Raw genomic sequence first — 24,549 nt, forward strand, 5'->3', positions numbered from 1 at the left:
GCTGCACATTTCTCTAAAACTTAAATTAGCTTTTCAATAATATTTGCATTGCAAATGTGCAGTGAAAATTTATATTTAAAAATGATGACCTAGAATTTCTTTGGAGCTGTCTTCATTCCATTGGAACTTTATTGGAACTGCCACAAAAAACTCACTATATTGTGGTTAAATTCTAACCATAGAATCATGAATCTTACAGCAGGAAGAAAATATTTGGCCCATTAAAACTGTGCTAGCTCTTTACAAGAGCTGACAAATCACAAATCACAACTTTTCCCCCATAACTCTATTGTGAGCAGTTTTGGGCCCCATATCTAAAGAAGGATGTGCTGGCCTTGGAAAGAGTCCAGAGGAGGTTCACAAGAAAGATCCCTGGAATGAAGAGCTTGTCGTATGAGGAATTTTTGAGGACTATGGGTCTGTACTCGTTGGAGTTTAGAATAATGAGAGGGGTTCTTATTGGAACTTACAGGATACTGCGAGGCCTGGATAAAATGGATGTGGAGAGGATGTTTCTACTTGTAGGAAAAACTAGAACCAGAGGACACCATCTCAGACTAAAGGGGCAATCCTTTGAAACAGAGATGAGGAGGAATTTCTTCAGCCAGAGGGTGGTGAATCTGTGGAACTCTTTGCCGCAGAAGGCTGTGGAGGCCAAATCACTGAATGTTTTTAAGACAGAGATAGATAGGTTCTTGATTAAGGGAAATAAGGGGATCAGGGATTATGGGGAAAAGGCAGGAGAATGGGCATGAGAAAAATATCAGCCATGATTGAATGGAGGGGCAGGCTCAATGGGTCGAGTGGCCTAATTCTGCTCCTATGTCTTATGGTCTTATATCAAATTGACATATGAAAATTCCTATTGAATCGTGCTTTCCAAACCTTAATAACTCTCTGTGTGAAAAGATTTCTCTTGATTTCCCCTCTAGTACATTTGCCAATTATTTTCAGTCTATGTCCTCTGGTTACCAAACCACTGACCAAGTGAAGTAATTTCTCCCTCTCTCCGTTATCAAACCCCCTCATAATTTTGAATGCCTTTGTTAAGTCTACCTACTTAACCTTCCCTGCTTTAAAGAGAACAATTCAAGCTTTTTTTCAATGCTTTTATTAGAGTTTTTAATTTCATAAAATACAAAATAGACAAATCTGTACAGACCAAATACTATTTACAAAAGCCAAACATTAAAAATAGCCCCCATGCCCCCTAACCACCCCCCCAACCCCATTCTCTTTTTTATAGTATGAAATTTTTTTTCAGAAAATATTTTATTGAGGCATTTATAATTTTACACTTTAATTTTTTAGCAAAAAGAAAAATACAACAATACAACCAACAAACCCCGAGCACAAACCTCAGCCAACATGGCTTACAAAAACAGTGCCACCTTCCCCAACCACCCCTCCATTGGTTCTCCTGCCCTTACTCATCTCCACCTATGCCTCCCCTTCACCCCTTCCTCCACCACCCCTGCTAACAGCTTAATTTTTCTCGAAGAAGTCGATGAATGGCAAACCCCTGCAATGAACCCCTCAAGGCGAATTTAATTTTCTCGAGTCTGAGAAACCCCGCCATGTTGCTAACCCACAATCTCGACTTTGGGAGTTCCGAGTCCCTCCATCCTAGTAAGATCCGCCTGCAGGTCACCAGGGAGGCAAAGGCCAGGACGTCGGCCTCTCTCACCCCCTGGGCTCCCGGACCTGGGCTCGACACACCAAAGATCGCCACCTCTGGACTCGGTACCACCCTCACTTGTAAGACCTCTGACATGACGTCAGCAAACATGCTGGTCAAAACATGCCTCCGCACAAAATCCCTCACCTGCAGATACAGTAACCCATTACCCCCTGGCAACTCCTCCAGCTCCTCCAGACTCGGGAAACCTTCTTCAATAAAGAGATCCCCAAATCTCTTAATCCTTGCCCGCTTCCACCTCCGAAACCCTGGTCCAGCCCCACCCGGAGCGAACCAGTGGTTATCGTATATCGGTGCTCACACCGGCCCCCCCTCTAACCCCATATGCTATCTCCACTGTCCCCAAACCCTCAGGGCTGCCACTACTACCGAGCTTCTGGAGTACTCAGCCGGTGAGCACAGTGCCCCAAACCCGTGTCCTGACCTGAGGCCGCCTCCACCCGGTCCCGTACCGACCCCTCCTCCACTACCCACTTCATGACCATCGCAATATTCGCTGCCCTGTGGTAATTAATGAAATTCGGGAGGGCCTGCCCCCCCCCCCCAATCCCCCCCAAGCTCCGCTCCAGCAGCACCTTTTTCACCTATGGGGTTTTACCCGCCCAAACAAATCCCAAGATCTCTGTATTCACCTTTTTGAAGAACACCGTGGGGATAAAAATTGGGAGGCTCTGGAAAAGAAACAAAAACCTTGGGAGGACCGTCCTAACCGCCCAGGATCTCCCATAAGTATTCCCACTCCACTCAATCAAAGGCCTTCTCTGCGTCCATGGCCACCACCGCCACCTCAACCTCGCGCCCCCTGGAGGCATCATAATTACATTAAGCAACCTCCTAATGTTGGTCGCCAAGTGCCGCCCCTTACCCTTGTAGTCCTCGATCCTTGTGGCCAGGATCTTCGCCAACAGTTTGGCATCCACATTTAGCAGTGAAATTGGGCTAAACGACCCACAATTTTCCGGATCCTTATCCTGTTTTAAGATAATAGAGATCATCGCCCATGACAATGTTGGGGGGAGCACTCCCAGCTCTTTTGCTACATTGAAGGCCCTTACCAACAATGGTCCCAACGCCCCTGAGAACTACTTAGAAAATTCCCCGGGTACCCGTCCGGTCTCGCGGCCTTACCCGACTGCATCGCCTCCACCCCCTCTACTACTTCTCCAAGCCCAATTGGGGCTCCCAACCCTCCCAGAAACCTCCTCACCCCCTCCTCCCCGGCTGGGATCTATCCCAATACCTGTAGTACAGGGGCCTTACCGTAATACCAGTATATACAATACAACAGTGGTGACTACCACACGCACCGCCATCGACTTCGGCGGCTTGTTCCCCTGGGACTTCCTCCTTAGCGCCCTGTGCACTCGATCCACCTCCAACAGCCGTGAAAACGCACCCTCTCCGAGCAGCTTCTCCAGCATCCTCCTCACATACATGCCAGCATCAGCTCCTTCACTCCCCTCCGACAGGCCCACGATCCTTATATTCTGCCTGCGCGACCAGTTCTCTAGGTCCTTGACCTTCTCCTGAAGCCGCTTCTGCTGATGATGCATCAGCTCCATCACCGCTGCCATCGAGGCAAACTGCTCCTCATGTTCCCCTGCCACCTCCTCCATCTTCTGGATCGTCTGACCCAGCACTGCCAGTTTTGTTTCCAAGCAGTCAACCACTGCCCTGATCGGATCCACCGCCCCAGCCAAGTCCTCCAAACTCTCCTTCCGTTGCTGGGTGAACGTCTCATTTAAGAAGCTCACCAGCTGCTCTTTCGACAACTGAGCCGGCTGGGCCGCTCCCTGCCCCTCCACCATCTCCATATGCCACCAGCTGCAACCAACGGATTTCTCTCTTTCGACCACTTCTGACCCTCAGCTCCATACACCAGAGGGTCAATCTCTTCCCCTCACTCTCCTGGACCTTTTTTTCCGTCTCACATCCACCTGTTAACCAGGGAAAAGGTCTGAAAAAACCGCCACGAGTGGGAGCCACCAAATGTGCGACCACTCACTCCATGTCACCGCCGGAAGATATAAAATGTTTTTTATTGGTTTTTAATTTTTATATATAGCAAGGTTGTATAGTGACACATATGTTACACAGTGATAAATCAACCCTAGGAGGCTGTATGTATTTACCAACTTTCAATTTGGGGATGGTGTTCCCCCCCCCCCCCCCCCCCCCTCCACAGAGGGTGTGGTCGGCATGTGTGCCTCCTTATTTTCTCCCTATCCTCCCCCCTCCCAACCACCTATCCTCCTTCTTTCCTTCAGTTGGTGCTTGCAGTCTCTCATTGTGCTCCTCCCCTATCCCTTTGCTCTATTGGCTGTTGGCTGCAAATAGGTCCTGGAATAGGTTGATGAATGGTCTCTATGTCTTGTGGAAGCCCTCTTCCGACTCCCCGGATACTAAATTTGATTTTCTCCAGTTGGAGACTGACTGGTCGGCCAGCCAGTCTGCAACTTTGGGTGGTGATGCTGATCGCCGGCCGAGCAGGATTCTTCGACAGGCAATTAGGGAGCCAATGGCTAGGGCATCGGCACCTCTCCCCATAAAGAGTTTTGGCTGGTCTGATACCCCAAGGACTTCCACTTTTGGGCACGGCTCCACGTTAGATGAACTCTGTGCACCACCTTTGCTGTATTAGGGTTAGCCTTGTGCATGTGGAGGTGGAGTTGACCCTGTTCAGTCTTTCACTCCAAAGATCCCACCCTATTTAAATCCCTTACTCTGCCTCCCATTTTTCTCGTGTGTCGCCCAGTGCAGAGCTTGCCTTTACCAACAGTCATCCATACAGATCCCCGCAGTTTCCCCCCCGCCCCCCAAGTCCCCCGCATCCAACAGTTTTTCAAATAATGTCTGTCCCATAGTTAAGTTGTTGTTTTCCAACGGAGGAATCATTTCACTGGGCTTTTAAGTCCCCAGACTTTCCAGGTCTATTCTGATGGAGGACTTTTTGTTTCCCCCCCCCCCCCCTTCCCCCCCCCCCCCCCCCCCCCCACCTCCTACGGGATCAACCATGCTTACCCTATGGATGCACCCCTGCACTCTGGGGTCTCCCTTTGTTAAGGGGCCATCCAAAATAGCCACGGTCACCGTACTCACCGTCAGGCCGGTCCCTGTCCTCCGGGGTTTCCCTTTGTCCAGGGGTCACCCAACATGCCCGCCAACTAGGTGTACGTCATGTTGTGAGCCCATACACTCCGGGATTTCTCTTTGTTTGGGGACCCACCAAAGTGGCTGCTTGCGGTGCCATCTTGTTCTCAGTTGCCATGTGTTGCCTGTAGTAGCCAGCCTAGAGCCCTATCCCCCCCCCCCCCCCACCCTTTGTCTCTCCATGGATCTGCACCTTCCCCTTTCTCTTCCCCCCCCTCCCACCACTATGCCCCCCCCCCCACCCCTCTGCCTGTCACCCCTCTTGTGATGTGTACCTGCCCGTCGCCAAGTGCTCTCTCCCCCCGCCGGAGATGTGTCATGCCCCTACCCCTTACACGTATCTCCTGGCACTAACTTTCTCGCCAGGGTGGTGGCCACCCTCCCAAGGTTGGTCTGAGCCTCTCCTTCGTCGGCTGTTTTCTTCCCTTTCCCCTCTTCCTCTTTCTCCCTTTTTCCTGCCCCCTGCTGCCCTCGCCCTCTCCTTTCTGCGCATTTGTTTTTGGTTTCAGAGCGAGGCGGTACAGTCCTGCGCTAATTTCATCCTCTTCGTCTCTCAGAGTGATATCTTCACCTCTGTTTCTGCTGCTGCCAGCCCAGCCCATTCTTTTGGATGAATTTGTCTGCATCTGCGGGGACCGTAAAACCGTGTTCCTCTCCCAAAAGTTTACACTACGCTTGGCTGGGGAAAGCATCCCAAACTTCAACCCACTTTTAAACAGGGCTGCCTTTGTTCTGTTGAATTCGACCCTACGCTTGGCCAAGTCTGCCCCAATGTCCTTATAAATTCGTATCTCGTGACCCCATCGCAGTTTCTCGTCTGCCTGGCCCATCTCAGGATTCTCTCCCGCTCTTGGTGCCAGTGCACCTTTGCAATTATTGCCCTGTACTGGTCTCCAGTCCTAGGTGTTAGCCAGAGTGACCTCTGGGTTCTGTCTATCTCTAACGGGCTGGGGAGCTGTCCTTTCCCACCAGTTTTCCCAGTATCTGGGCCAAGTAATCCGCGGGGTTCCTGCCTTTTGTTCCCTCTGGCAGTCCCACTATCCTTATGTTCTGGCACCTTGACCGGTTCCTTTGGACTTCCACATTCACTTGAAGCTCTCCTGGGTCACTACCAACCTTGCTATTTCTATCTCTAGTATGATGATGCTGTCGCTATGGTCCATGGAAGCCTTTTCCAGCTCATTGATTGTGCTCTCCTGGGCCTCTACTCGCCTCTCCACTTTGTTGAGGGCCACCTGTGTGGCGGTCAAGGATTCCGTGACTGCCACCTTGACTGCTGCCTGAACTCCGAGTCTTATGTCCTCTTTGAGCACCTTTAGCTCTCTGGTGAAGAACTTCCTCCATCCGTCCTCCGGCGAGGGGGAGCCCCATGCTTGGCTTGTTGGCCCCTCTCTTGCAGGTGTATCCAGAGTTTCTCCACCTCGTGGGTGACTCGCTCACCGCTTTCTCCAGGCTCCTGTTGCCTCTCGTTTCCTTGCGGCCTATGGTGCAACTGTCGCTTGACATTTTTGTTTATATTTTCATTTTAGGTAGTAGATTGAAGAGATTGATGAGGGGATGCTTTTTTTTTCTGGGTTCTGGCAGGCTATTTTCAGTTAAAAGTGCCTGGATTCTATTTCCTAGGTGGATAGCTACGTTTTGTGCGACCACTCAGCACTGAACATCGAATTTGAGCTTTTCTCCAATTTCTCCACCTAACTTGTTCCTGCTATCACCTTGGTAAACCTCCTCTGTTCTCTTTCCTTGACATTCTTCCTAAACTCTGATGACCAATATGCGTAAACAGTGCTTCTACTGAATTTTTGGTGACGTTATGGTGACAGAGTGGACTACAGAAAACATTTTTAAAACATGCTATTAGCATAGAAAGCTACTGTATTTTCAACCTGAAAAATCAATGATTATTTTAATACTGTATAAGTTGGCCAAACTTCAGAGTGTCACTGGCTTATCAGTAGACTTGTTTAGCAATTAATTATTGTTCCATTTGTTCAGTTTTGAATCTATCCAAAATGTGAAGTGGACATGTGAATTTGTGAATTTGACAGTGAGGAGGAATTTCCATGAGAGTTCTGCACTTGCCCACTCTAACTTTACCCATTTACTCCATTTTTTCAGATTTCTATGGCCCTTCTGCTAAAGTTACGATTGATGACAGGAGACCTTTCAGGGAAGTTCTTCCCCCAATATCCTATTATTTATGTTTATACTGCGATGGTTCTTTATTTCAATATGTATTTTTCTATCTCTTTAATGCTTTAGTAGATTTTTCTTGGACTTGAAATTTTTAAACGGTTTGTTATTTTCCTGAATAACGTCCATTTTCTGAGACTTTGCTTCAATTTTTTCTTTCATTGAACCAAAATGCTCTACAATATCCAGAGAACAACGTTTGCAAAGTATTAAAAGCAATTTGGGGCTGTGCAAAAACGCAATACATTATTAGATGGCAATTTTGTGTACTTAATTTGTATCCCCATATTTTATTGACAAAAGAAATAGCTTACCGCAAAGCGTCTCCATGAAGCTAGAAGTCAGCTTCTCGATCACACCATATGTTTCCACATAGAAGACATGGTCATCCACTGGTTCACTGGCCATTAGTCTGAGTGACTGCATGTCTGCCCTGTCCACCCCAACAGCATAGATCTCAATGCCAGCAGCCCGGGCACTTGCAGATATTTCTGCCACCTGGTCCTGGGGCCTTCCATCTGTCACAATGATGGCTACTTTGGAGATTCCAAGTTCCTGAGCTCTTGCTCCAGCAGTCTCCTTGAAAGCCGTATTCATCGCACTCTCAATGGCCAAACCTGTCATGGTTCCCGTTGAAAGGGGTTCGATTTGAGAAACTGCCTGCTTCATATCTCTCTTGTTATTGTATGTTTTGAGCATAAACTCTACCTTCACAGAGCTTGCATAGTTGATAATTGCCACTCGGGTGCTATCAGGTCCAACATCCAATGTGTCAATCATATTAGCTAGGAAGACTTTCACCTTCTCAAACTCCTGAGGTCGGACACTGCGGGAGCTATCGATGATATAAACCAAATCGTGGGGTCGACTTTTACATTGTGCTTCTGTGAAAGTAACAAATATAAAAAGGTACACATTTGTAGAAATACAATGTACTTATATTTTTTTAAGTGTGATGTTGTATACATTCAATTGATGCATCTTTTTGAGTGCGAGGCGGCAAAGGGTTGGGAGAAAAGACTTCAGAACCTCTCATCACAAAGCCACCTCCTGACCAGAATCGGCAATGCATCGAGACATTTGCCCGAGAAAAATTGAAAATATTAAAATAGCAGTTTGCAGTGGTAAGCATTGACAGAACGTTGACTACGGTCGGAACAGCAAGATGTAAGATATGGAATGCCTGTTCTATGCAAACTTAAAAGAAATTAAAGATATTCCCTTTTGGCCCTCTTCCCTGACACTTGCTGTGTTGGCTTTATGGCGCTGCACTGTCTCATGATATACGTCAACACCATAAGGTTGTGGACTGCTTTCCTTCTGCAATCTAGACTTTAGAAATCAAAACATTCTGTCAATAAATGGTTACTTCTTGATCTATTTCATCATCTTCACTACTTTTGTAACACTGATGATGTCAATCACCACGGATTTCCTCGAAATAAACAATCAAACTGCCAATCTCTAAATTAATTGCAAATCTATCATTAAAAGAACACAGTTAAACTCTCTTATTGCATAATGCTCCAGTAGTCACATGAAAAAGTTTTTTTTGTTGTTGCTGTTGGAGTGTTTAAGACTCTGTGGGAATGATAACTGACAAGAAACGTTGTCTAGTGAGTTCTATTTGCTGTACTATGAATTGCAGTGCAAAAAAAATACCCCACCCTGCAGTACCTGAGTTACTAATTGATGCTTTTAGATGTTGAAAGTGTGTTCTCGGTCTGGCCAAGAACATGCACATTTGAAACTGAACTTTTATTTGTTTTTTTTTAAAACTCATCAACCAACCACTTGGGGCTGGTTTAGCACTGGGCTAAATCGCTGGCTTTGAAAGCAGACCAAGGCAGGCCAGCAGCACGGTTCGATTCCCGTACCAGCCTCCCCGAACAGGCGCCGGAATGTGGCGACTAGGGGCTTTTCGCAGTAACTTCATTTGAAGCCTACCCGTGACAATAAGCGATTTTCATTTCATTCATTTTTATTAACATGAGTAGATTGTACAATTCTTGGGGTCACTAACATTTTTTTTTAAATCAGCTTATCAAAGCCCTGCTTTTTAACAGATAAACTCGCTTTATCGTTTTTTTTTAATAATTTTTATTGGAATTTTTTACAGAAAATATAAAATATAAAATATAACACCAAACAATGAAATGCAACAAAATAACCCATAACAACTGTAATACCCCCCAGACCGTATCAACGCATGTATCATATCCCCCCCACCCCCCCCCCCCCCCCCCCCCCCCACCCAACCCCAACAAGAGAACTTAAAAATAAATTAAAATTAAATAAACAAACATAGTCATCGTCCCCGTCCCCCCTTTTCCCTCCCCCTTCCCCCCGGGTTGCTGCTGCTACTGTCCCAGTACCCTATCGTTGAGCCAGAAAGTCGAGGAAAGGTTTGCCACCGCCTAAAGAACCCTTGTACCGATCCTCTCAGGGCGAATTTGACCTTCTCTAGCTTAATAAAACCCGCCATGTCATTGATCCAGGTCTCCACGCTTGGGGGCCTCGCATCCTTCCACTGTAGCAAAATCCTTCGCCGGGCTACTAGGGACGCAAAGGCCAGAACACCGGCCTCTTTCGCCTCCTGCACTCCCGGCTCCACCCCAACCCCAAAGATCGCGAGTCCCCATCCTGGCTTGACCCTGGATTCCACCACCCTTGACACCGTCCTCGCCACCCCCTTCCAGAACTCCTCCAGTGCCGGGCATGCCCAGAACATATGGGCATGGTTCGCTGGACTCCCCGAGCACCTGACACACCTGTCTTCACCCCCAAAGAACCTACTCATCCTCGTCCCAGTCATGTGGGCCCGGTGCAGCACCTTGAATTGGATGAGGCTAAGCCGCGCCCACGAGGAGGAAGAATTAACCCTCTCCAGGGCATCAGCCCATGTTCCGTCTTCGATCTGTTCCCCCAGTTCCCCCTCCCACTTAGTTTTCAGCTCCTCTACTGACGCCTCCTCCACCTCCTGCATAACCTTGTAGATATCAGATATCTTCCCCTCTCCAACCCAGACCCCCGAAAGCACCCTGTCACTCACCCCCCTCGCGGGAAGCGAAGGGAATCCCTCCACCTGCTGTCTAGCAAATGCCTTTACCTGCAGATACCTGAACATGTTTCCCGGGGGAGCCCAAATTTCTCCTCCAACTCCCCCAGGCTCGCAAACCTCCCATCAATAAACAGGTCCCTCAGCTGTCTGATGCCCGCTCTGTGCCAACCCTGAAATCCCCCATCAATGTTCCCCAGGACGAACCTATGGTTCCCCCTTAACGGAGCCTCCATCGAGCCTCCCACTTCTCCCCTATGTCGCCTCCACTGCCCCCAAATCTTGAGGGTAGCCGCCACCACCGGACTCGTGGTATACCTCATAGGAGGGAGCGGCCACGGCACCGTTACCAGGGCCCCCAGACTTGTATCCCCACAGGACGCCCTCTCCATCCGTTTCCATGCTGCCCCCTCCCCCTCCATCACCCACTTGCGCACCATCGACACATTGGCCGCCCAGTAGTACCCCGAGAGATTGGGTAACGCCAGCCCCCCACCATCTCTACCCCGCTCCAGGAAGACCCTCTTCACCCTCGGGGTCCCATGCGCCCAAACAAAGCTCATGATGCTGCTGGTCACCCTTCTAAAAAAGGCCCTAGGGATAAAGATGGGCAAACACTGGAAGAGGAACAAGAACCTCGGGAGAACCGTATTTTGACGGACTGCACTCTACCCGCCAACGATAGCGGCACCATGTCCCACCTTTTAAATTCCTCCTCCATCTGCTCCACCAGCCTGGTAAAATTAAGCTTATGGAGAGTCCCCCAACTCCTGGCCACCTGCACCCCCAGATATCTGAAACTCTTCACTGCCCTCTTAAACGGGAGCCTCCCAATTCCCTCCTCCTGATCTCCCAGGTGTACTACAAATACCTCGCTCTTGCCTAAATTTTACTTATAACTCGAGAAGCCCCCAAATTCCGCCAACAGCTCCATCACCCCCGGCATTCCCCCTTCTGGGTCCGCCACATACAACAGCAGGTCGTCCGCATACAGCGACACCCGATGTTCCTCCCCACCCTGCACCAGACCCCTCCATCTCCCTGACTCCCTCAACGCCACAGCCAGAGGTTCAATCGCCAGTGCAAAGAGCAAGGGGGACAGGGGGCAACCCTGCCTGGTCCCACGGTAGAGCCTAAAGTACTCCGATCTCCTTCCATTTGTAACTACACTCGCCATCGGAGCCGCGTAGAGCAGCCTCACCCATTTGGTGAATCCCTCCCCAAATCCGAACCGCTCCAGCACCTCCCACAGGTACCCCCACTCAACTCTATCAAACGCTTTCTCTGCATCCAGCGCCACCACTATCTCCGCCTCCCCCTCCACTGCCGGCAACATGATAACATTTAGCAGTCTCCGCACATTCATGTTGAGCTGCCGTCCCTTGACAAATCCTGTCTGATCTTCGTGTATCACCCCTGGCACATAATCCTCCATCCTGGTGGCCAGGATCTTCGCCAGCAACTTGGCGTCAACATTGAGGAGCGAGATAGGCCTGTATGATCCACACTGCAAGGGGTCCTTATCCCGCTTTAGGATCAGAGAGATCAGTGCCCGCGACATCATCGGGGGCGAAGCCCCCCCCCTCTCCCATGCCTCATTGAAGGCTCGCACCAACAGGGAGCCCACCAGATCCGCATACTTTTTATAAAATTCCACCGGGAACCCGTCCGGCCCCGGGGCCTTACCTGACTGCATTTGTCCAATCCCCCTGACTAGCTCCTCCAACTCTATCGGGGCCCCCAGCCCCTCTACCAGCTCCTCTTGAACCCTTGGGAAACATAGCCTGTTCATGAAGCTCTCCATCCCCCCTCTCCCCATCGGAGGTTCCGACCGGTACAGTTCCTCGTAGGAGTCCCTAAAGACCCCATTTACTTCTGTCCCCTTCTGCACTACATTCCCACCCCCATCCGTCACTCCAACAATTTCCCTACCAGCATCTCGCCTACGGAGCTGATGCGCCAACATCCTGCTCGCCTTCTCCCCATACTCATATACCACGCCCTGCGCCCTCCTCCACTGTGTCTCCGCCTTTCTGGTGGTCAACAAGTCAAATTTGGCCTGCAAACTACGCCGTTCCCCCAGCAACCCCTCCTCCGGTGCCTCCGCGTATCTCCTGTCCACATCCAGGACCTCCCCCACCAGTCTCTCCCTCTCCTTCCTCTCCCTCCTTTCCCTGTGGGCCCAGCTGGAGATTAGCTCCCCCCGGATCACTGCTTTCAGAGCCTCCCAGACCATCCCCACCCGGACCTCCCCCGTGTCATTGGTATCAAGATACCCCTCAATACTTCTCCGGACCCTCCTACACACCTCCTCATCAGCCAGCATCCCCACATCCAGGGGATGGTCCCGCGCCTCCCCCATCTCCAGATCAACCCAGTGCGGAGCATGGTCTGAAATCGCTATGGCCGAATACTCGGCATCCTGCACCCTCGAGATCAATCCCCTGCTCAGGACGAAAAAATCTATTCGTGAATAAACCCTATGGACATGAGAGAAAAAGGAATACTCTCGCGCTCTCGGTCTCCCAAACCTCCAGGGATCCACCCCTCCCATCTGGTCCATGAGTCCCCTCAGTACTTTGGCCGCCGCCGGTCTCCTACCTGTCCTTGAACTGGACCGGTCCAGTGGGGGATCCAGCACTGTGTTAAAGTCTCCCCCCATGATCAGGCCCCCTGCCTCCAGGTCTGGAATGCGGCCCAACAAACGCATCATGAACCCAGCATCATCCCAATTCGGGGCATATACATTAACCAGCACCACCTTCTCTCCCTGCAACCTACCCTTCACCATAATATATCTGCCCTCCTTGTCCGACACCACCTCAGCCGCCTCGAACGCCACCCTCTTCCCCACCAGAATCACCACCCCCCCGGTTCTTCGCGTCCAATCCTGAGTGAAAGACCTGCCCCACCCACCCCTTCCTCAAACGAACCTGGTCCGCCACCTTCAAGTGGGTCTCCTGGACCATAGCCACGTCCGCCTTCAACCCCTTCAGATGAGAAAATACCCTAGTTCTCTTAACCGGCCCATTCAGCCCCCTCACGTTCCAGGTAATCAGCCGGATCAGAGGGCAACCCACCCCCCTCCCCTGCTGGCTAGCCATAGCTTATCGACTGCTCGCCCCAGGCCAGCTCGCCCCGCCCGACTCGTTCCCCATGGCGATAATGCCTCTCCTCTACCCCCCCGGCCCACACCAGCTCCTTCCTGGCCATTCCAGCAGCAACCCGGTATCCCCCCCCCAGGCTCGGACCCCTCCTAGCCGCGACGCACCCTCCATGGTACTTCCGTGAGTCAGCTGACTTCTGCTGACCCCGGCAGCTCCCGCCAAAACCCATCCCCTCCCGGCATGGGGTCATCCCCCTCTTGCCACACCTCCTTGGCACCGCTTCAGCGCGGGAAAGAAAACCAGTAGAGGCCACCGCCAGCTCCGCCCCTCCTGCGCTTTCACACTGCCACACCCCACCCTTCTGACGCAGCTCCCCAAAATCCAGTTTCACCCCAGCCCCCAGCCCCGTACAGAAGAGAACATATAAAATACAAACCCCCAACATTCCCCACATACCCCACACCCATACCCAATAGACAGACCCACCCAGAAACAGAGCAAAAAGAAAACTAGCATAAAAAACACACATGTCAAAGTTAAAGAACAGCAACAGCGAAAACAGCAACGGCCATAGTGTGTCCCCAGGCCCTAGTTCGAGTCCAGCTTCTCCGCCTGTACAAAGGCCCACGCCTCCTCCGGGCACTCAAAGTAGTGGTGCCGGTCCTTGTATGTCACCCACAGGGGCGCAGGCTGCAGCATTCCAAATCTGACCTGCTTGGCATGAAGCACCGCCTTCGTCCGGTTGAACCCGGCCCGCCGCTTAGCCACCTCCGCACTCCAGTCCTGGTAGATTCTCACTACCAAATTCTCCCACTTGCTGCTCCTCTCTTTCTTGGCCCAGCGCAGCACACACTCCCGGTCGCTGAATCGATGGAACCGCACCAGCACCGCCCGCGGGGGCTCATTTGCCTTAGGCCTCCTGGCCAGCACTCTGTGAGCTCCCTCAAGCTCCAGGGGCAAATGGAAGGACCCCGCCCCCATCAACGAGCTCAACATCGTGGTCACGTACGACGGGAGATCCGACCCCTCCAGCCCCTCCGCCAGGCCCAGGATCCTCAAATTCTTTCGCCTCGTGCGAACGTCCAGCTCCTCCAAGCGGTCTTGCCACTTTTTGTGGAGAGCCTCGTGCAACTCCACTTTCCCCACGAGGACCACGGCCTCCTCCTCCCTCTCAGCGGCCTGCTGCTGCAACTCCCAAATGGACGCCTCCTGGGCCGCCTGGGTCCCAAGCAGCTTGTTGGTAGTCGCATTCAGGGAGTCCAGCAGCTCCGCAAAACAGCGCAGGAGAGAAGCTTGCTGCTCCTGCGCCCACTTCCACCAGTCCTCGGGTGTTCCGCCGGCCACCATTTTGTCCTTCTTCCCCCGCTTTTCTTGGGGAGCTGCTGCAGCTTTTTCCTTTGCCCCACTCCGGGTGAGCACCATAAATTCTGGGGAATGCTCCTCTAGACACCTTCCCCCACCGGGATTCGTCGAAACAGCGCCGTTTGGGGCCCTCAAATTGGCCCAAAAGTCCTTAAGTAGCGGGAGCTGCCGAACGTGCAGCTTAGCTCCGCATAGCCGCAACCGGAAGTGAACTCGCTTTATCGTTGATCACAATTACGTATTTAATCTTCTGAGGGAAGTTGTTCAAAGTGTTTTTTTTTATTTTATATGTTCATTGAATATGGGCTCTGCTAGCAAGATAAGCATTTATTGCTCAGCCCTAGTTGCCCTTGAGAAGGTCTGGGTAGCCATCTACTGAATATAGAACACAGAACGGAGAACATACAGTGCAGAAGGAGGCCATTCGGCCCATCGAGTCTGCACCGACCGACGTAAGCCCTCACTTCCACCCTATCCTCGTAACCCAATAACCCCTCCTAACCTTTTTGGACACGAAGGGCCAGTCCACCTAACCTGCAGGCCTTTGGACTGTGGGAGGAAACCGGAGCACCCGGACACGGTATAGTGAAGGTACTTTTAGCTAGGGAGTCCCAGGATTTCGACTCAGTGATGGTAAAGCAATAGAGTGAAGCTCTAGACAATTAATCATATCCTATGTGACCAACCTTCCCTAATAAATAATAATGGTTATGGAACAATTGTTGTGAGGCATCACAGCAGCAGATTAAATTTATACAGTAGCTTTAACATTTAAAATGTCCAGAACTCTTCACACAGTAGAAGCAGGTGGTGAGCACTACTTGAAGAGTTTTGACAGGCCCCGAGGTTTATGGGCTGTAGGGCCCACATGGCTATAAAAGGTTTATTATCATCACTGATGTAGGAAATGATAGGGAATGTGAAGGAGCCCAGAATCAGAAAGATGAAGGAAATCAGGCCGGAGCCATTCAGTGAAGGCTAGATGAATGGCTTTACCAAGTGATAGGGCGGGGTGAGGTGTGTTACACTAGATTTAAGATCCACATCATGACTAGATTTAACGGCTGCAAATCGGGTGGCTGCCGCACCGCCGTGTTTTAGCAAAACATCATTTTTCTGGTCTCCAATATTATGGGAGGCGAGCAGGCACATAAATCAAAAGTCTGCCCGTCATTTTGAAAGAACAAATTAATAAGCTTATTAAAGACCTAATTATATGCAACTTTCTATTCCCCACTCCATTTTGTGGCCGTTGGATGGGGAAAGGTTTGGGAGCGATTTATGTATGAGGGGCATGAGGGCTGTTAAAAAGCCTTCCTTTTTTCTGCGTGTAGCAGAGTCTATTGGTGAAGGTGGCAGTGTTTCGTTTACTTCATTTATTCACTGTTTGAGGAAATAAGGAAACGCACTCTCAATTTTCTTACTCTGGCCGACTTCCTGTTCACAGTATTACCTCTCCTCCACCTGATGTATGAGCCTCGACACTCGATTGGGCGCCACTCGATCGTTCGTTCACCGGCCGCCAGCTCGCCGGGGGGCGCTAGTTCGCAACAAGTCCTTGATTCGCCCCGCTGAGAGGGCGTGGGCGGGAACAAGTGGATGACTTATTTCTGTTCCCCATCCAATACTGTGAAAATCCAGGCTTTTGATTCCATCTTAGATATTTTCTGGGGCTCAGCAATTGTCCATACTGCCCGATATTTAATCATACAACAGAAAAACCAGGGGAGATGACCATTTGTGATATAAACGGATGTTCAAGTCTTTTTCACGTGTGTTCATGTGCATTTCTCCATTCTTTCAGTAGAAAGACTGAAAACACGTTCATGAGGTTATTAACCTGCTTATGGGGAAGGCCATTTAGGACTGAGATGAGGAGGAATTTCTTCACTCACAGGATGGTGAATCGTTGGAATTCTCCGCTGTAGGTTCAGTCATTGAATATGTTCAAGTCTGATATCGGTAGATATCCACATATTTAAAAAATCAAGAGATGCGAGGGTAGTAGGAAAGTGGTGTTGATGTGGAAGATCAGCAATGATCTCTTTGAATGGTGGACTGGGCTTGAGGGGGGGGGGGGGGGTGAATTCCTGCGATTGCTGTTCCTATTTCTATGTTTTTATGTTCTTATCAACAGGTTAACTTCTGTTTTTGACTTGCTTTGAACTTATGGTGACTCAATAAGCTGGGTTCCCGATTTAAACCCAAATGGTTTGTATGTATCTCTTTTTCATTTTCCTTCCTATGTTCGCTAGAAGTCGGAAAAATGTCTCTCTAACGTCTTCCTCTTTCAGGGGTTCAGCCGGAGGCCTGTCAAACAAAATAATACATTTTCTGGAAATACCCTCCACTGGGTAAGCAAGGATGCCATCTCAAGTGAATAGCATGCCAGTCATCTGAAGTGAGGTAACAAATTACTCATTGTCCCTTGCCATTATAGAAAGCAGAAAAGGATAGTTTGGGACATGAACGCACTAATTTTCACCTTGGTGAATGAGATTCTAATCCTCTGTGACCTCATTTAATCTTTAAACACTGTGCTTCATCAGAATTTATTCAGAAATCCCTCCAGATCATATCAGATTGGTTATGATCTCATTGAATGGCGGAGCAGAGTCGATGGGCTGAATGGCCTGCTTCTGCTTCTGTGCCTTATGGTCTGTGGCCTTATGGTCTGTGAAGAGATTGCCAATAAAAACAAGGCAGAGAATGTGAAGAGATTTGTAAATGCAGATTTTGATTTCAGAATCGGGGCACTTCAGTAGAACTCAATGGAGGTTGGTGAAGGCAGAATGATGGATGGGGTCATATTGTGGAACAGGATGTGAAGTAGAGTTCTGAAAGTACAAAACTACAGGAAAACATTCCTCACCTCTATATAGCAGTTGTCAGATCTCTTTTGATGGCATGTCCAATTGTTGGTACCAAATAAGAAATGATGTGGAGATAGATTTTACAGTGCAGAAGAAGGCCATTCAGCCCATCAAGTTTGCCACGGCTCTTTGAAAGAGCACCTTACCCAAGCCCACACCTCCACTATATCCCATAACCCAGTAAGCCCACCCAACACTAAGGGCAATTTTGAACACTAAGGGCAATTTAGCATGGCCAATCCACCTAACCTGCACATCTTTGGACTGTGGGAGGAAACCGGAGCACCTGGAGAAAACCCACGCATACACGGGGAGAACGATGCTGGCGTTGGACTGGGGTGCTCAAATAAGAAAACATTAGAATGCCGCTTTCCTTTTCCAAAGCAATTAAATAAGTCTGACTTTTCCTTTAAAAAGTGAAAATGTACCCTAGTCTCATTTCAATTCCAGTATGCACCATGGAAGGATAGACAATATAGCCACATGAAAACAATACTGACCCAGATTTTTCTGTTCCCATAGAATGTCGACAGTGTAGAAGGAGGCCATTTGGCCCATTGATTCTGCACCAACTCTCTGAAAGAGCAACCTACCTAGGCTCAATCCACCTAACCTGCGCATCTTTGCACTATGGGATGAAACCAGAGCACCTGGAGGAAACCCACACAGACACGGGGAGAAAGTGAAAACTCCACACAGTCAACTGAGGTCAGAATTGAACCTGGGTCCCTGGTGCTGTGAGGCAGCAGTGCTAACCTGTTGTAATAACAACCAGGCTACCTTCACTCACCATTATTACAGGATAAATCTGATAGCAAATCTGGCATCTGTACATGTATAGTTAATTACAGAAATGTAGAAGTTATTGTGAGATACCTTGTTCTTTCACTGACCACACTGTTGAAGTCTTTACTACTGAAATGACATAAACCTTAGTACTCACCCTTCAGTTCCTCACTAAAGATCATTGAAAACGTTTCGAGCTTGAATGTTTAATAGTGAGTTTCAACAATATAATAGGTTGAACTACACCTCTGGCACTGAAACAATGTTTTACAAATGTGGCATCTTATTCCCTCAGAGGCAAGTTAATGTTGCAGATTTAAAATAAAATAAGTTATTAGCCTTTTACTTTTTCTGTTTATGCCACTTTTCACCCCAACTTCTAATCTATACATTTTCCAATCTTTATCTCGATTTTTACGTATAATTTGGGTCTAATTTGTGGTCTGAATTTTACTGTCATAATGCCTAGACTTCCAGTGCGGTCTGTAATTATGTGATAAATCTGTCAGCAGCTTCTAGTGTGCAGAATGGAAAATCAGAAGTGCTTTCCAGAAATAATCTACTTTGCCACAATCTTTATTTGCTTTCTGTAGACGTTAGACTAATCTGCACTGCTTGATACTTCCTGGTTTGAACTCTGCACAGCTCGGTGCCTTGGCAGATCATGCCCCGTCCACAGTTCACCTGGAGATGACAGGGTTCTGCAACAGAAGCCCCTAGCCAGGATGTCTCCATTCTAAAGCCTGGCAAAATGATTCTTTCTGGGGTAATAGGAAAACCCGGAGCAGCTGAAATATTTACTTTCACTCCACAGTATAAATATTTCCCACTTTCTCTGTTAGATTTGACAAAGAGTCATTGGACTCGAAACGCTGGCTCTTTTCTCACCCTACAGATGCTGCCAGACTTGCTGAGATTTTCCAGCATTTTCTCTTTCGTTCGAGAAATATTTACTTGTTTTTTTAACAGGCTCTGTGGGAGGACAAGCTGGAGAACCCCTGAGAAAATTCAGAGGGGAAGCTCCGCTGAGTTGGCGCCACAAGTCAGAAACTTCAGTGCAGCCTCTGGTGCTCATTTTTGTGTTAATGGTGAATAATCTTCTCATTTGTGAATTTCCCTCCATGCGATAGCTCCTACCATTAGCGAGATGTGTCTAGTCTTCCTTTGCCATTGCTGAGTTTGGTCAATGCTGAGCAAGCTGACCACAGTTACAGAGATGTATTTCTTTAACAAACGTACATTTGCCCTGTGTCTATTCTCAGGGTGATCGCTGCAATCTTGCCATTTCCTATGTTTCTAAAACTTGCAAGAAATAGAAAATAATTTCAGAATTCGTCTTGGAGGAGTAATCGCTTGCTTGCATGTGCTGACACCCTGGTGTGGACTGGAAGGAGACCGAGGAATAGATAGCATGTCGAATTGTTAGAGGCATAAACGCCAATCAGAAAGGTGAGAGAGAGAGAGACAAATGACAGACAGGATAGTAAAAATGTGGCGAGTTAGACAGAATAACAGTCCCACAGAGAGAAAGGGAGGGAACGATTGGCAGTTAAACAAATAAAACACATGCGAAGCAACCGAGGGAATGGAAAGTCCCGCCAGGGATAAGCGAATGGACACGACGCACATTAAGTTCCACAAGGTGCTGATTCCTGCAGGTCCTCGGCGGCTTCCTGCCCAAATAACTTCCATCAAACTGACAACGGGGGAATTGTTTCCAAATTCTCTCTCTCGAGGTTCTCGCACTGGGGGGCGGGGGGGGGGGGGGGGGGGGGTGTACCAACGAAATAGAGGCAAATCTAAAGGAAATGTTTAATCTACGGGAAAGTATGAAAGTGTTGAAGTGCGCCATTTTTTGGTTCCACTATTTAAGCTGACATCATAGTATCATAGAATTTACAGTGCAGGAGGCCATTCGGCCCATCGACGAACAAGATGGTCACATTTTCAGTCTTCTATCATTTGTGTTGCCCGGGTCTGCATTAAAGTCATCAGAGAGTCTGCAAGTATGGCCAGGACATAACTGGCAATTAAAAAAAACTTCATGGATTAGTGAGGCCATACACTGTCTGGATAATAGAAATCTAAATTGGGCAGAGGAATCTGGGAGCTGAGATACGGATTATAATTTTGGACCATAACCTCCTGTTCTCTGTGCGGTGTTTTAAAGGGTTTTTTGCTGCCCTGTTTCTCTCTTTGCATCTTCATATTGCCTCCAGATAGCTACTATATTGTCATTCACGTCCCATTTTTGTATTTCTACCATATCAATTATAGTCTCTTCGACTTCTTCATCATTACATCTCTATATTTAGTCCTGGTGAACGGTTATTGACCTGAAACGTTAACTGCTTCTCTCTCCGCAGATGCTGTGTGACCTGTTGAGTTTATCCAGCATGTTCTGTCTCTATTTCTGTTTCCAGCCCCTGGTTGCCATTTTAAAGTTTAGACAAAGGCTGAATTATCCGTAAATTCTGGTTAAAATTGACGAGGTGATAGTATAAAGGGCGGAGATGCAGCGCCGCTAATGTGCGCTAGCTGATAGTCTGTGTGCTGCCTCTCCCAAAAACGACCGCTTCCAGGTTTCCCTAAAGTTGGAAGTAGTTTGCCGCATTTTGACGCGGGCATCAAAATGTGCACTGGAACTCGGCATAAATACACGGGTCTCTTCGTCAGCTCGCACTCGCTCTCGAGGCTGTGGCGAGGTTCTGGGGATTTTAAGAAAGATGCCCTTTCCCCTGATTTGACATCAGAAATTAATTTTAGAAGTGATGCAGAAAACGGGCACTCCTGTTGCAAATATTATCCTGGTCCTCCCCACTTTACAATAGAATCCCTACAGTGCAGAAGGAAGCAATTCGGCCCATCTGTCTGCACCGACCCCTGAAAGAGCACCCCACCCAAGCCCACTCCTCCACCCCATCTCAATAGTCCACTAACCTAATTTAGCATGGCCAACCCGCCTAATCTGCACATTTTTGAACAGCTGGAGGAAACCCACGCAGACACGGGGAGAAAGTACAAACTTCACACAGTCACCCAAGGTGGGAATTGAACCCGGGTCCCTGGCGCTGTGAGGCAGCAGTTCCAACCACTGTGCCACTGTGCTGCCCTGTATGTAACAACGCTGGAAAGAATTGACTATATATTTGCTTTTGGAATAAACCTTTAAAAAACTGCCGCTACTTTATTCAATTTGTTCAGGAATATGATAAGTTTAAAGATATCAAGAAAGAATGTGGAGAATCTCGAGAACTTCCAGGATGCTCAGAGGCGCCGAAATCAGATAATAATCGGTTACTTATATAGGTGATCAATTACAGGAGGCAACATTCAGTCTTGGAGGGTAGGACCACTCAGATTGAAATACAAATGATGAAGAAGTGATGGGGGGAAACAGAACGATACACTGCCAGAATGACGCGGTGCTCAATGTTCTGCTTGGACAGATTAAGTAATAACCCAAATTCACAACAAATGATTGCAATTCAACAAACTCTTCACGGTCTGGCCCATTGTAATCTGCTGGATTCTGTTAATTATACATGTGAAACACATTTTACAAATTTGACTAATTAATGCACATCTGTAAATACGATTGAAACATTATTAAATTGCTGAAGAATATACAGCGGAACCTAAATGTATTACAATTACAGTTATACCATTGACCAACCACGAGGGCAGTTGGGAAAAAGTGAAATTCATAATAATATATTCGTTTCAGTGTCGAGTTGTAATCATAATTATTTTTCAGAAATGACATTTATCGATAAATGCCTTGTTCGTGGCCAAGTAGGGAAAATCAAGCAAGTTAAATCTTTCTGGTGGGATCAACATTTATTTAAGCCTGTTTCTCAAATAGCTTGCCTTGCGGTGGCTGTTTATTTTTCGGGGATCTACCTGGCAAACAGACAGACAATCACCATTCTTTGCAGAACAATGTCGAATAGCATTTTACAAGGGCCAAATGTAAACAGTTGGAACTAATCATGTTCAAACGATTTGAACTGAAATAAGAAACCGCTTGTGCAAAATAATTTTTTTTTTACAATCAAGGGGGTGGCGCGTAAGATTTTGCTATTGTTTTTAGCAGACAGAGATAGGTGAAAGAGCCAAGCTTTCTATTATTTTTCGGTGTACCTTGTGCAATATTACTGCGCTGTGGAAGAGCTGGTCTGAGGTATGTGACCGGCGGTGGGATCCGCATTCTCTGGCTCGGAACCCTGTAAAAGCGGTAATTAAGTCCACGAACTTGGACGATGAGGAGAAGGACACAGCCGAGAACGCCACTCCACAACTGCTTCATGATGAACGTCTCCTCTTTTTCTCACAGCCCTTCTCTTTCTGACAAGTATCCGTGAGGTTTGCTGTGCATCTGGAAATTACAGCCCTCTGAATAAACTTTAAAGCCCCTCGTCTGGGTCACGTGTGAAATACTCAACCAATCACCAATATGTTTTAATGTGGACGAAAGCTAAGCATTCTGAGCGCGATCGCGTTTACGGTTGTTGAAAGTGAACTGGAGGACCCAGCCCCTCGAAGCATTGGCAAATACTCGACAAGAAATAAGGGCTTCTTGTACCTCAGTGAGCGAGACAGTGGGCGAGGGTCTGGTGCGGGTGAGGGAGACAGTGAGTGAGGGTCTTACTGTGTGTGGGGGGGGGGGGGGGGGTGAGGTAGTGGGTGAGGGTCACTGTGTAGAGGGGAGAGATAGTGGGTGAGGGTCTTTTTGTGTGTGGGTGGGGGAGACAGTGGGTGGCAGTCTGACTGTGTGTGGGGGGAGACTGTGGGCGAGGGACCTGTGTGGGTAGGAAGGTGACTATGGGAGAGGGTCTTGCTGTGCGTGTGTGGGGGAGACAGTGGGTGACAGTCTGACTGTGTGTGGGTGGGGGAGACAGTGGGTGAGGGTCTTACTATGTGTGAGGGAGACAGTGGTGAGGGTCCTGTACGTGTGGGTGGGGAAGACTGACAGTGATGTTCTTGTGTGTACAGGCGGGGAGAAAGTGTGTGAGGGTCTTGTGTGTGTCTGTGCAGGTGAATTGAGAGAGGGTCCTGTGTGTGGGGGGGGAGAGACAAAGGGTGAGGGTCTTGTGGACGGGGAGACAGTGAGTGAGGGTCCTGTGGGTGGGGGAGACAGTAAGTGAGTGCCTGTGTGTGTGGATGGGGGAACTGTAAGTGAGTGAGTGTCTTGTGGGTGGGTGGGGGAGACAATGGGCGAGGGTCTTGTGGGTGGGAGAGGCAGTGAGTGATGGTCGTATGCGTGTGAGTGGCGGATACATTGGGTGAGGATCTTGCATGTGGTTTGGAAGACAGTGAGTGAGGATTTTACTATGTATGGCTGGGGCAGACAGTGGGCATGGCCTTGCTGTGTGTCAGTGAGGGAGACGCTGGGTGGCGATGGAGCTCTCTATTAATGATGCAGATGGTCACCTCTGTGTATGGATGAGGAAGTCGTTGAATGGCGGTCGCTGTGTGAGAGTGAGAATGAGAGCCGTGTGTCTTATTTAGGGAAAGGAGAATATGGAAAAGTGCTTTGTATCTGGGGAGACGTGGGGGACTGGAATTCGGAGTAAACATTTCGTTTAAAGTAGTTCAATTATTCTCATTGCTTCAATACCAAGTGTCAAAATAAATATAACTTTCAGAACATGGGTGGGACTGATAAGAGGTATCAATTCTGTATTAATGTAACCTTTTCCGAGGTTGGAGGTTAGTTCAGGGCTCATATGGCGTTTACAAAGCTTTTGGTACAAAAATAACCATAAAGGAGTGGCGAACCTACGTCATGTTTTGGAACTTTCAATGTTCAAGTAAGGAAGATGTGTGACTTTTCCCAATAGAAATAATGATGTGACTATATGTATGTGTGGCGCCGACACTGTGTGCTGGTGTAAATGTTTATGTGTGAAAATAATGTGAGGCAGCAGGCATTTGCAGATTTTTGTGACTGCATCTGCATTTAACTCCAAAGTCGACATTTCAACGCAGAATATGGTCGGTAGAAATACAGAAGTATTTTATTTTGGTTTGAAAATGTCTTCCAATTGACGTCGCACTATTCTTGGGTACAAATGGATTTCCAACTCGACTCTCCGGCTGAGGAGTTGCCGTTTTGAACGACGTGTTCAATTGAATGTTCTGACCAGCTTTTAAAAGAAGCTGCAACACAAAATATATATATAAACATATGGATATATAACCCCTTTTTTACTCAAGTTAGTTGCAGCAGGGTGATAATTATCTGGGGATGAAGCATACCAACCAATGGAGCTGTCGACATTTTTTCCGCATCGAAATGTGTTCAGAACAAGCGTGTCA

General features: G+C 48.4%; 1 protein-coding gene across 6 annotated transcripts in view; it reads right to left on the reverse strand.

The window, feature by feature from the left end:
- Window positions 1-22,595, reverse strand: part of LOC119967504 (matrilin-3-like) — a 64,677-nt gene extending 42,082 nt beyond the window's left edge. For all 6 annotated transcript variants that reach the window (XM_038800156.1, XM_038800154.1, XM_038800155.1 and 3 more), the window contains exons 1-2: window positions 22,372-22,595; window positions 7,357-7,926 (exon numbers count right to left, since the gene is read on the reverse strand). In XM_038800156.1, coding sequence (XP_038656084.1) covers window positions 7,357-7,926; window positions 22,372-22,537 — 736 coding nt within the window. In that variant the 5' untranslated portion in view covers window positions 22,538-22,595. The remainder of the gene's footprint in view (window positions 1-7,356; window positions 7,927-22,371) is intronic.
- Window positions 22,596-24,549: the final 1,954 nt, after the last annotated feature.

The sequence above is a fragment of the Scyliorhinus canicula genome, chromosome 6, assembly GCF_902713615.1.
Source record: "Scyliorhinus canicula chromosome 6, sScyCan1.1, whole genome shotgun sequence".
In the NCBI taxonomy this organism is placed as follows: Eukaryota; Metazoa; Chordata; class Chondrichthyes; order Carcharhiniformes; family Scyliorhinidae; genus Scyliorhinus; species Scyliorhinus canicula.